This window comes from Dendrobates tinctorius, unplaced genomic scaffold (genome assembly GCF_039654945.1).
Source record: "Dendrobates tinctorius isolate UK_male_01 unplaced genomic scaffold, ASM3965494v1 ptg000015l, whole genome shotgun sequence".
Lineage (NCBI taxonomy): Eukaryota > Metazoa > Chordata > Amphibia > Anura > Dendrobatidae > Dendrobates > Dendrobates tinctorius.
The window spans coordinates 42,591,602-42,605,729 of record NW_027361683.1 but is presented as its reverse complement, the minus strand read 5'-3'; the positions used below and the strand labels follow the sequence as shown (position 1 = coordinate 42,605,729).

Genomic DNA, 14,128 nt, shown 5'->3' with positions numbered 1-14,128 from the left:
GCACGATACCCCAGACTTTCTCTGAGACCTAGAGCTCTGTCTCTTCTGCAGTCTCAGCGTCCTTCCCCTTCAGCTCCCCAGGCTGCACTGAGAGAAAACCTGGGCAGATTTCCTGCTCTCTGCTCTCCTCTCCTGGCCCCCTGTGCTCAGCCCCTCCCCTATCCAATGGTTCTGTGCATGGAGCAGAGGAGGCAGCCTTCCCCCAACTGCTCTTGTACGACTGTATACACTGGGCCGCATTCTGTGTTAGGTTGTATTGAAAGTCGTTGCGAAGGTTTACTGTTACGCTGGTGTGATTTTTAATGTGCCTGAGCCAAATAAAAATGTTCTGTTCTGTGTATGTATCTGATGTTGAGGTTTAAATCTGCAGGCAATCCAGAGCCGCTGCCATATTAGTATGTTTCCTCATTGATTTAACCCTTCACCTCATTCTCCTCCGGTGTTTCCCTCACTGACCATAATTTCTCGCTCTGCAACTCCTGGCTTTATGTGTCTATGTGCCAATTATTGAAGCAATGCTACGTCTATAGACTCGTATGAACATTGCATCACTACTTTTAGGTAGCTTCCGGTATGGCATATATTGAAAGAATGAACTATATTCACCGTGATCTGAGAGCTGCCAATATTCTTGTGGATAACAACGTGGTCTGTAAGGTGGCAGATTTTGGTCTTGCTCGGCTCATCGAAGACAATGAGTACACAGCTCGACAAGGTAATAAATGGACTTTATAAGATATAGTATTATATGTAGTACTGTAATAACTGATATTTGCTCATTTATAGAGTTTATGAGATGTTACTGCATTGTATGGTGCTGGGATAATCCTTTTGGATGGCAGTGGATAACAAGGAATCAAGACATCAAACACCAACATTTGGCATTTAATAATAATCTATGCTGCACTATATAAGTAAAACTTTCTGTCATATGTCCACTAATTGAAATGGCAGAAAAAAAATATTGCTGTATTAAAAAGCCCGATCTGCCCTTTCCTCCCTCTGCTGCATGTCACAAGCCCCTGAACATTTCATGACTGTATCTCTGTTCTGTTATTGTAACAGGTGCCAAGTTTCCCATCAAATGGACAGCTCCTGAGGCTGCAATGTATGGAAGATTCACAATTAAATCTGATGTCTGGTCATTTGGAATCCTTGTGTGTGAGCTAGTGACGAAGGGAAGAATTCCGTATCCAGGTGCAAAAACTCTGCTAGGCAACCGAATGCGGGAGCTTCTGAGCCAGAACAACACCCTGCTGTACTCAGACCCCCTTATACGCACTTATACACACAGTCATGGATACAGAATAGCCTTAAGCCAACCACGTGGAAAAGCACTATTCTTTGGGAATGTATCATCAGGAAGTGATCTATTATTCAAATCGCTTTTTCGTGTTAAATCTATTTTTTTCCTTCTTTTTCATTTTTACTATCACAATCTATACAAAATAGAAAACTAAAAAATGTTGCAAAGTTTACAGAGTCCACTAAGCCTAATACTAGATTTCTAGTTCCTGTTCTGTGCAGGAGGCCACATGGATGTAGGCTGGAATAGACTGACGGGAGAGCTGGCTAAGAATACTCCGATATGGGCAAAGAGAGGAGAGATCAGCTGTGGCCATCATCTACTGGGAATGGTGATCCTGTATTATCTGCTGTATATAGGGGGATTACTGGTCATTTTATTCCCTGTCTCTCATGATAATGAGACAACTGAAAACACCCCTGTGCATAATAGGCAATTAGTTTTAGTCTTATTGGCGAATGTGAAAATTGCACGATTTGGAGTTTTGGTAGGTAACTTGAGATATCGAATTTTTTATTCTTTTAAAGAAATTTGTCACCAGATTTTTGTTATCCCATATGAGAGCAACAGAGACCCAGATTTCAGTGATGTATCACAAACATTGCTCAATAATGCAATTATGATTAGCACCTTCTTCCCACAGCCATAACTTTTTTATATTTCCATCAATATGGCCATGTGAGGGCTTGTTTTATGTGGGACAATGTGTACTTTTAAACGACACCATTGGTTTTAACATATCTTGTACTGGAAAATGGGAAAAAAATTCCAAGTGTGGTGAAATTGCAAAAAAAAAGTGTAATTCCAGTTTTTTTCTTTATCATGTTCACCAAATGCTAAAACTGACCTGCCATTATGATTCTCCAGGTCATTATGAGTTCATACACACCAAACATGTCTAGGTTCTTTTTTATTTAAGTGGTGAAAAAAATTTGGGGATCTGGGGTTGGGTGAGGGCTTATTTTTTGCTTCAATAGTCTCCATGGAAGACTAGAAGTTGCCATTAGCTGATTGGCTTTGCTACATACAGGTGATGATCAGATTGCCTGTGTGTAGCAGAATTGCACACTTGCTATGAGCACCAACCACCCGTTGGTGACCCATGATCACATGACGGGGTCACCAATGGGCAGGATTTCCGGTAAGCACGACTTAAATGCCGCTGTCAGAGATTGACAGCGGTATTTAACAGGTTAAATCGCGATTCCACCGACAGCTGTTAGAGGCACATGTCAGTTGACATGTGCCGAAAAAGATGTGGGCTCAGCGCTGGAACCCACATCAAAGAGTGAGATTCCGGCGTGGGCGTACTATTATGGCCAATGTCGGAAAGGGGTTAAAAACTGTTTTATCGCCTGCAAATCTACCAGTTCTCTGAATGCTGAGCTCTGTGTAACCTCACCCACTGATTGACAGCCTTCTGTGTACACTGTGCATAGGCAAAAAACTGACAATCAGTGGTGGGGGCAGGATTATACAGAGCTTTTGAATATGGAGGACTACATGGCCACAGGTTTACTAGTCCTCTAGTATTTATCTCTTGCAAACAAAAGGGACTTTATCAAAACAACACCAAGCTGACCAGTAAGTGACACATTGAAGGAATCAGGGACTCTGCCCCTACATCATGCTGCTCTCAGATTAGATAGCAATAACCTGGTGAAAGATTCGTTTTAAATTCTTATAACACAAAATCCTGACTAAAAGACTAGTTCACTTTCTGATGCCATTTTTCTGTAAAAAGTGCCATTTTATACATCTTGCTTTTTAGGTTATTATGTCGGTACACAAATCTAATCCATTGTCTTTTTTTCTCCACACTAGGTATGAGTAATAGAGAAGTATTGGAGCAAGTGGAAAGGGGGTACCGCATGCCATGTCCTTCAAGTTGCCCCCCATCTCTTCATGACCTTATGTTACAGTGCTGGAAGGGTGATCCTGAGGAACGTCCAACATTTGAGTACTTGCAATCATTTTTGGAAGATTACTTTACAGCTACAGAGCCACAGTATCAGCCTGGGGACAATATCTAAAGTTCATTGTGATGGTAACAAGCAATATGGACCAAAGTCTCTCATTGAAGAGATTATAAACTCCAAAGACATGTTGAAGGCCTAAAAGTGTGGTCCTTGATTGCTTTCAAATCACTATGAGAAGATTCCTGAATATTTACAGTCAGACTGTAGAACATGTTCTTGAAGGGTATAACATCCAATAAGAGCAACAGTGATAGGGACTTAATGTTGGAATACTAAACCATGAAACATTGGCCATGACAGTAACATTAATATAAATACTGCTTGGGAAAATGCTGATGTAATGACACCAAAATATGTTTCCCCAATTATGAACAGAAACAAAGCGCATCAGTATACAAATCAACACCAGTGAGAAAAAAGCAGTGGAAAACCAAAGTTCATCTTCACTTCATGAATATATTAAAATTAAAATGCATTAAAAAACATCAGCCAATATAAACGTAGTCAAGCAAAAAAAAAAGGACAGTTAAAACCGGTATTATGTAGAAACATACTAGTCAAATTGCAATAAAATAATCAAATACTGCAAAAAGCAGGACAAATCATCAGTAAAGGTCTAGCAGATCATCTCACCTACCATACCCAATGCATATTCCACCAGACGTTTGATCTTACTAGAGGAGCATTGATCAACTCTGTTAGTCATTAAATGCATAGTTTTATTTATTCTTGCAGTTTTATTTTGTCATCTATTTTACATGCTTACTGCAGCATTTTAATATTTTAGCCTAATTTTTGCTTTTTGCGCCTTGATCAGCTTTATTCCTGTCGATTACTACATATATGTTATACCAGTCATTACAGTGCATTGCTTGCTCACTCGCTGTTTTTTTTAAATTTATGTTTGAAATCATGAACAGAATTATTAGTCAATGTGCGGTCGACCTGCCATATTACATATACTGATACAGAGGAATTTCACAAATGTCATGTCTGACTTATTCTATGTTCTGTAAACCTTCCTGGTTTTGTAATAATAGTGAAAAGATACATATTAAGATACCCTTGTACACCCAATTTCATACCATTGCATGCATTAAATAACATTTCAATTAATTAAAAGGTAGAACTTGTCAAATTGTCACATGCCTTAAAATAAATATGAATTGCAATTGTGCTTGGCTTGAAACTCAAGTTTGCAACCACATAAAACTGTGACCGTATGTTTGATTTTTATTCAAGCAGAATGCTTACTGAATATCTGACTACCTTTATAAAGACCTTTCACATAGGTTGAGAATAGGCCAAACGAAGATTTAAGGGTGTTCTCGTTCCCGTTCAATGGCTCATTTCAGAACTTTTTGATCTGATTAAGGGTGCTTTTATCTTCACTAAAGTAGACCTACGTACAGCCTAAAACCTGATCTGTATTAACATATGATATATGGAAACCGGTGTTCAATACTCGGGATGATCAATTTGCATCTGTTGTATCCGTTGTCTACAAAGCACCATGTTTCAAGGTCTCAGCTGGGCTCATTCTTCTTTTCACTTTGGTCATCCAGGAGTAAACTGAACTGCAGATCTAGTATCCCATTTTTATTAATGGACTAAGTGGAAACAGAACATTAAAGAGTTTGTGGCATCCTTCCCTCAATGTTCCCAATTCATATCTTCTCGTCAAGTGCCTCCTGATTTTCTACAGCTGATACAAATCCTTGGGTTGAAATTTTATTTTTTTTGGTTTCTGATCTTCCTGGGGCACAAATGTTCACTACTATATGGGTCACGGTGTACCGATTATCTAAGATGCCTTGTTTTCTTCCACTACCTGGACTTCCATCTCCTCTACAGTTAGCCCAAGTTCTCTTGTTCCGCATTCTCCCTCCTTGTATAGTCTCAGATTGTAGTGTACAGTTTGTTTCCAGGTTGTGGAAGGCACTTTGCATAATCTGTGTTCATCAGGACAAATGGCTTATTTGCTTCTATGGCCTGAACTTGCTTACAATTCTTTTTCTGAGTATTTCAGAAAATCTCCCTTTTCCAGAGTCTGTAGTTGACAACCTCATCCTCCTTCCATTTACATTTCAAGGGTAACTTCATGCCATAAATTGTTTAATTTGTCTGCAGCTAAAGCTAGGGCGAGTGCTGATAAACATAGATAACCTACACCTAATATCTCATCTGGTGATAAAGTTTTGCTTTCCACCCAAAACATTCAACTAAAGAATAAGTACAGAAAGCTGCCCCCAAGGTGGTTCATCTGCCTGATTCAAGTAAGTGAGCAAATCCACTCAGTCACTTGACTGATGGATACAGGACTGGATGGCAGAGGTGTATCTAGGTTTTCTGGCACCCGGGGCAAGAAGTCAGTTTGGCGCCCCCCCTCCCAAGCCCATATATGTGTAATAATTATACTGGAGGACTCAGGAGTCTCTTTGCATGGAGCAAGACACTATAGAACACAGTTTGTAGGTGAAAAAGTCTATATTGTAAACAGACGATGCTTCAAATAAGTGCATAGAAAACTCAAGTCCATAACATTAAGAATAACTACTGAATAAAACTTGACAAGTCTGATGGAAATCTCAGAGAGAAATGCAATCTGCAAAACAGTCTGTGTAGCACAGTTTATACTTGAGAATGGAAACAAGTAAGTTCGTGTCTAGTCCATGCACGGATAAGCAAGTCCAAACAAGGTGTTAGATTATCCAGGTAGGCCTGGTAGGAAGTCTCAGATTAATCAGAGCAGGCCCGAGCTATGCAGCTAATTAAACAAAGGCAGAACCAGAACAGCAACCAGTTTATGAGTTTAGCAATTGCAGGTGAAGGTCAGCGGCACTGAGGAGCAGCAGAGCAGTCAAGAGCAGGAGGTACTCTTGCACAGATGAATACACACAGGTTTGCAGAAGCAGCTAGAAAGCCAGAAAACCACCAGGAGCAGGACACAGGCAGAAATCTATAGCACAGACTAGAGTATGGGGTGGAGTTATAAGGCAGGAAGACAAGGGGCACATGAAACAAAAGACACCATCTTGAAAAAGGGCAGGCATGCCCAAAAGGTAACCAAAAATATTCTGAGTCCTGACAATATGATTTGCACACTTAGTGATGTACTGACAAGCTGCTCTCCCTAATGCGCTCAATCATTAAAAAACTGAGAGAAGCAGGAAGAGAAGCTCGTTACCACAGGCCCATAAGTATGAAAATCGCACATGAGTAAAGTATCCATGTGATGACTACTGGAACCTGCTGAGCTAAATCCTGACAGTGACCTGAATCCTTACATTGCAGGCTTCTGAATTCTCACAACTAATGTACTGCACACTTTTAGTTTCTCCCTTGCTAGTGGCAAGAATGGACGGCCATGTCAAAACAAGCATGTGATTTGTATATGTGGCGCCCCTGAGGCTCAGTCGCCACAGAGGTACTGCACGTTCTCCTAAGGTGTGGTGCCCCACCATCCAGGTAAGTTGGGGGCTCCTGGCCACGCTCCAACACTCGCACCCCACACAATAGAGTAGTTCAGCAAAACCACATTGCGGCTCCTTGCTTAGAGAGAAGCAGAGCACCTTTGGTGGTTCCCTGCTTGGAACACTAGACGTGCTGGGAGGTGGGTGGAGTTCAGAATATATATATAAGAGCGGGACAGTTCCAGGATTGAGGTCAGTCAGTCAGTCAGTTGAGTCCAGAGGAGTAGGAGAGAGGAAGCCACTCGGGAGGAGTGGGGATCCCTGGAAGAGGGATGGAGGAAGGAGTGCTGCAGCTGCCTCAGTGATCTGAGCCAGCTGGCATGGGAAAGGAAAGAAGGAGAAGGACATTGAACCAAAGCCTGAGCTTCCATAGAAGGGAAAAGACAAGTACGGAACGTAGGAGTAAAAGGGAACACAGAGGACGTGGGTTAGAGGAAGAACCCTGCCTAGAAGTTCTAAGAGCAAGGCCGGGGCCCGGTCCCCAAGGTTGTATGGACACTAATGGTTCTGCAGCAGACACCGGTGGAGTAGTGGGCTGTAAATGCACTACTACCATCTAAGACTTGAGGGCACAACAGCAACATGGATAGAGAGCCGGGACTTAGGAGTAGAGAGTCCCCAAAGCAGGCTACAGCTGTCTGCCGTGCAAGTAGAGTTCTTGGGAACATCTGTCAGGAGGAACTCCAGTGTAACACAGTACTAGGAGATCTTCACACTTAAAGGCGCGATAGAGGAGACGTTCAGAAAAGGCACATAAGTTGGCGGAGCGTGGAAGGGAGCATTCCATCTTGCCTGGGGGTTGACTGAGTCCCTGACCTGGAGGACATGGCACAGAAGTGGGCACTACAGACTGTGAGTAAAGCTTTGGAACTACATGCCCTGGTGTCCTCCATTCCTTCCTGCGTCCATCCGCCTGACACTACTATATCTCCTGCGCCAGACACTACACCATCTAAGTGTCTCCACATGTACACTGCCCTGAGACAACAGCCCTGCCTGTGGAGGGCTATACCATCCTTGCTGCACAACACCATCTGTCCCAGAGGATCTGTCTGCAGCATCGGCTTAACACCTCCCTTGCCGAACACCACAGGTGGCGTCATGAACTATTCATTTAACTACATTCCACCATTCATCTTCCTATTCTATTACTTGGGCGCCCAGGGCCACGGTCCGGGTCACCGCCGCTGTGACACAACCCACTGATACCGGCCCGGGACCGAGTACCCCACAGCCCTGGGAGGGCGACCCAACTTGGCATCACGAACAGGATGACGAGATCCGATGCCATTGGGTTCTGTGCGCCTAAGATTTGTTGGACTTAAACCTTTTCAGAATGTGCAGAAGACCCACTCTAATAGACTGTGAAATGAACACTAAAAATGGCTGTTGGTGTGGAGATGAAGGGCGTGAAGAGATGGGAGGTCCTAGGAAAAGACCGCGAACAGTCTTGGGCCTGAATTACTATGTGACAGCAACATGGCCAACCCCCCGAGGGGTTCGTATACTGGCTTGGTATGGAGGCGCTGGAAGAAGACGCCGCCCCAAGAAGGAGGGGCAGAAGCCAGTGGCGGGAAAGGGGCCGAGAGAGGAAGGAGAAGAACGCCAGAACGCCACCTTGGAGAGAGAGGGAAGGAGGCCTGCGGAGTGCGGGGAAGTGGATCTCCCCAGTGCCATGGCTGAAGGCTCCGACCCAGTAGCTGAAATGAACCGCCAACAGCTGGAGGACGAAATTGGGCGCCGCCTGCAACTGAGGCAGGAAGCACTATGGACATTGAACCTGCCGCGCGCCCAGGAGGGGCCTACACCTGCGGTACCCGTGACACCGGAAACTGCCGCTGCTGCACCGGACCTCTTCCAGGCAGACCCTGTGGAGCCTAGAACCGCTGCCATGCCACCGGCAGCGTACTTTGTTGCCTCCCTGCTGCTACTACCAGAGGAGTCGCACGCAGCACAGGGAGCTGAGGCAGAGGAAGAGAAACCCCCATCCGGACCTGACACGGCTGCGCAGGTCCCTACAGAGACCCCCGCGGACCCAGAGCCACTGTTAGCTCCACCACCGTCCCCGGTGTTCCACTGAGCAGCGTCCACTATGCCTGCACCGGAGCAGGGACTGCACCGCCGGGAGGCACCAGGTATATACCCCAGCCCTCCTAATGGGTTGCCCCCCAACTTCATGTTGTCAGAGGCAGGCTTGCAGGAGCTCAAAATGGGGCAGTTGGAATAGTCAGCTGGGGGCACTGGACTGTCGGAAATGGGGAGGTGGAGGAGGTCCCTACTGAGAAGGGTACGGCTGGAACAGGCACGCACAATTCGGCATCTTTGGGGATTGGATGAGTCTAGGTCGCTTTGGGATAGTGACCTCGGGATCCCTTGGCTGCCGAGTCCCCATGTAGTCGCCTATCAGAGCCAACAAGCTGCGGCATCCCTCGGTGCTAGGCCATGCACCAGAGCACTGGAACTAGCAAGCAACCAGCAACAGGATGAAAACACCCAAAGTATTTCATCTGGTAGCAGTTCCCATTTCAGCAGCTTCCAGAACCCCAGGAGGGGACCAGCACTAGAAACCTACAATATAACTCTCGATTACCAAGGAGGGTTTATTTGCACCGTTGTGCCTTTTGGTTCTATTTTTGACCATCATGGTTTAGTTTTGTTTTTCCAGAGTTGCCCTGTTTATTGGCAGCCTTTACATTTGAACTGAGCGATCATGAACTTGGAGTGATCAAAAAACTGTGTTTGTAAATAGTTGCACCTCTTTAGGTGCCCTCTCTTGGTTTTACATATAGACACTTTGCGAAGATTACATCTACCTCATTTGGAACATGACTCCAATCAAAGGACACTGCAAGATATTCCGGCTGGGAGCGGTGTCCAGCACTTACAAGAATTATTGAAAAATTTTAATGTGAAGTGTTTGATGATGTGTCTTATAAGAGTATTGGTAACTAGGAAATGGCTTTTATATAGAATTAGAAATGTTTTGATACAGAGATGAGAGATTTGAACAAAGAATTGAAAATGTATATGGTGAACCAGGCATCACGGTTATCACTCAGAGTTGAGAGAAAGTAGAAAAGGTGCACTAAAGAGAGAAAAGAAATGTGTTGATGAAGAAAACTTAAGTGATAGAGAGTAACAGATAACAGCACTTTGAATTAAGTATTATATGGAAAAATTGCACTTTTGACTTAGAATTTTAGATCGTTAATTAAGAATTTTTTGCAACGTTCAAGAATGAGTGCCTCTCACATTGGGAAGTTTAGTATAAGAAGTGTTTATTCAGCATTACAAAAAATTTGTATGTTCCTGTACTGTCAACTTTGTTTACCTTGCACCCCGCGGACGTGCTGTGTTTAACGGGGGGTATGTGGCGCCCCTGAGGCTCAGTCGCCACAGAGGTACTGCACCTTCTCCTAAGGTGTGGTGCCCCACCATCCAGGTAAGTTGGGAGCTCCTGACCACGCTCCAACACTCGCACCCCACACAATAGAGTAGTTCAGCAAAACCACATTGCGGCTCCTTGCTTAGAGAGAAGCAGAGCACCTTTGGTGGTTCCCTGTTTGGAACACTAGACGTGCTGGGAGGTGGGTGGAGTTCAGAATATATATATAAGAGCGGGACAGTTCCAGGATTGAGGTCAGTCAGTCAGTTGAGTCCAGAGGAGTAGGAGAAAGGAAGCCACTCGGGAGGAGTGGGGATCCCAGGAAGAGGGATGGAGGAAGGAGTGCTGCAGCTGCCTCAGTGATCTGAGCCAGCTGGCACGGGAAAGGAAAGAAGGAGAAGGACATTGAACTGAAGCCTGAGCTTCCATAGAAGGGAAAAGACAAGTATGGAACGTAGGAGTAAAAGAGAACACAGAGGACGTGGGTTAGAGGAAGAACCCTGCCTAGAAGTTCAAAGCACAAGGCCGGAGCCCGGTCCCTGAGGTTGTATGGACACTAATGGTTCTGCAGCAGACACCGGTGGAGTAGTGGGCTGTAAATGCACTACTCCCATCTAAGACTTGAGGGCACAACAGCAACATGGATAGAGAGCCGGGAGTCCCCAAAGCAGGCTACAGCTGTCTGCCGTGCAAGTAGAGTTCTTGGGAACATCTGTCAGGAGGAACTCCAGTGTAACACAGTACTAGGAGATCTTCACACTTAAAGGCGCGATAGAGGAGACGTTCAGAAAAGGCACATGAGTTGGCGGAGCGTGGAAGGGAGCATTCCATCTTGCCTGGGGGTTGACTGAGTCCCTGGCCCGGAGGACATGGCACAGAAGCGGGCACTACAGACTGTGAGTAAAGCTTTGGAACTACATGCCCTGGTGGCCTCCATTCCTTCCTGCGTCCATCCGCCTGGCACTGCTACATCCCCTGCGCCGGACACTACACCATCTAAGTGTCTCCACATCTACACTGCCCTGGGACAACAGCCCTGCCTGTGGAGGGCTATACCATCCTTGCTGCACCACACCATCTGTCCCAGAGGATCTGTTTGCATCATCGGCTTAACACCTTCCTTGCCGAACACTACAGGTGGCGTCACAAGCTATTCATTTAACTACATTCCACCATTTATCTTCCTATAACTTGGGCGCCCAGGGCCACGGTCCGGGTCACCGCCGCTGTGACACATCCCACTGATACCGGCCCAGTACCGAGTACCCCACAGCCCTGGGAGGGCGACCCATATACTTCTGGCCACATTCTCCATTTATCCAATTCTGGCCACATTCTCCAATTCTCACAACTAATGCACTGCACACTTTTAGGATTCTCCCTTGCTAGTGGCAAGAGTAGACGGCCATGTCAAAACAAGCATGTGATTTGTATACTTCTGGCCACATTACGACTAGACATGCCCGGCCTCGCTCTGTTCATTTTAATTGAGTGAGGCCACGCATGTCTAGTCAGCAAGGGACTGCATGTATGTAAATTGCCAGTAAGAGAGAATCCTGACAACATGCAGTGATCACTGTGAGAATTCAGAAGTCTGCAGTCACAAAGAATGACTGCAGACTCATCACAAACCTAAATAACCCCTTGAATGCTCCTAGAATAAATAAAAACATGAGAATTAGTCAGTATCGCAAATAATATTTACATTCCAGGTACCTGATAGATGATGTCATCTCTGGAGTCTTTCTTTTCTTCATCTTGTCCAGACCCCATGACGAGTCATCCATAGCCATCTCTGCAGACTTCCATCTTCTCCAGTCTTCTGCTGCAAATCTCCACGTGATGCCCTTAAAGATTGCAATATTATTATAACATTCCTGAATAAAAATATCTTCCCTACGCTGAATAAATAATTGCCCCTCACCATATTGTCTGCCCAAAATATGACCCCCACACTGTCCCTGTTATAGTACTTGCTCTTCACACTGATCTCTCCTTTCCATACTGGGACTCCTCTTCACACTGTCCTCTCACACTGTGTCCTCCCTATCAGGCCCAGTCTCTATATTGTTCCCTCTCATCACACTCCCCCTCCTTGGTATACTGTTCCCTCCTGGCTGTACCCTTGCACTGTCCCCCCATGCTACGCCCCCACTACTCAGCGTCTATTCTGTGCCCATTCACTTTTCTTCCCCCATACTGTCTCCTCACACTATTCCCCTCCCTCCTCATACTGTCTCCTCTCACATCCCCCCTGTTTACCATACTGTCTTCTCATATATTTACCCCCTCACTCTCTATACTGCCTGCTCACACATATTCCCGACTCCACATACTGTGTCTGCACACCCCCCATACTGTGTCCACATACATTTTTCATCACTACTCATACTGTGTCCACATACATTCCCCCGTTCATCCCTCATATTGTCTGCCCCTATCCCCCACTCACCATGCTGTGTCTGCATCAATCCCCCATGCTGTTTCCTCATACTTGCCCCCATACTGTTTCCTTATACATGCCCTAAATCCCCCATCTCCAGTCCAAATCTCTCCCACACATTAAATCCACCCATCCCCAGCCCAAATTTCCCCACACACATTAAATGCCCCATCCCCAGTCCAAATCTTCTCCCACACATTAAATCCCCCCATCACCACTCCAAATCTCCCCACACACATTAAATCCCCCATCCCCATTCCAAATCTCCCCACACACATTAAATCCCCCCATCCCCACTCCAAATCCCCCATCCCCACTGCAAATCTCATTGCACACATTAAACCCCATCTCCACTCTAAATCCCCCCATCTCCACTACAAATCTCCCCACACACATTAAATCTGCCATCCCCACTCCAAATTTCCCCACACACATTAAATCCCTCCATTTCCACTCCAAATCTCCCTACACACATTAAATACCCCATCCCCACTCCAAATCCCCCCATCCCCACTCCAAATCTCCCCACACACATTAAATCCCCCATCCCCACTCCAAATCTCCCCACACACATTAAATCCCCCATCCCCACTCCAAATCCCCCATCCCTACTCCAAATCTCCCCATTCCCACACTAAATCCCCCCGTGCACTTAATGCTCAGTGTCTTCATCTCCACTGAAGCACTTACCACACGTGTTCGCCTCTGCAACGCTGGCCAGTGAGATTAGCAGCGTGATCAATTGTACTCGTATCTGTTAGACACGAGTACTAATGAACATTGGGAGCCGTTGCTGCAGCTTCTCTGTGTCGGCTGTCAGCTTGACAGCCGGCATAGAAGACAGCCGACTACCAGTCAGCAGAATGCAGCCGCCGGAGGAGACACTGTGGACCCCCCCTGCCGGCTGCTCCCTGGGCACATGCCCCGGCTGCCTTCCCCTAGATACACCTCTGCTGGATGGACCTTCACTCCCCTATAAAACAAATCATGACTCTGGTAAACCTAATCGCTAATAAAGTACAAAACACACAATGTTTGGATGTCAAAATGGCCACAGCTTTATTTAAATCACCAGATTATACAACCATAGCTGGGAGTCAGATGGAGTCAACGGTCGCAGGGATTCCCAGATACTGTGATATCCCAGCTGTCTGACCTACTTTACCAGGCCTGAAAGCAGAAAGCATTACCATATTAAATCATGCAGGCCAGCCCTCAATAGCTGAGCCTGTTCACCACCATGAGATTGTACATCTTTTATTAGATCAGATTAGTCCACCGTAAGTTCCTGCAACTTCCACCTGACTCCTAAACCGCCATGAAGAGGCCATTTGACACCTTAAATGGACGTGACCTCTACCATCCTGTAATAGGAAATGCTTTTATTTGGCCACAGCAGCCTTTATTCAGGTAACAATCATTAGGCCTCATACCCACTGGCGATTAAAAAAAGGTCCGATTTCTGGACTGTAAAAAAGGGTGGAGTGTTATGCGAGTGTCATGCGATTTCTATGCGATTTTTAATCTTTCCATTCGTTTTCT

At 45.5% G+C, this 14,128-nt stretch overlaps 1 protein-coding gene across 1 annotated transcript in view; it reads left to right on the top strand.

Annotated features, from left to right (window-relative positions):
- FGR (FGR proto-oncogene, Src family tyrosine kinase) overlaps nt 1–4,503 on the top strand; it is a 417,108-nt gene extending 412,605 nt beyond the window's left edge. The window contains exons 11-13 of the mRNA XM_073564004.1: nt 562–715; nt 1,066–1,197; nt 3,131–4,503. Coding sequence (XP_073420105.1) covers nt 562–715; nt 1,066–1,197; nt 3,131–3,339 — 495 coding nt within the window. The 3' untranslated portion in view covers nt 3,340–4,503. The remainder of the gene's footprint in view (nt 1–561; nt 716–1,065; nt 1,198–3,130) is intronic.
- The last annotated feature ends 9,625 nt before the right edge of the window (nt 4,504–14,128 follow it).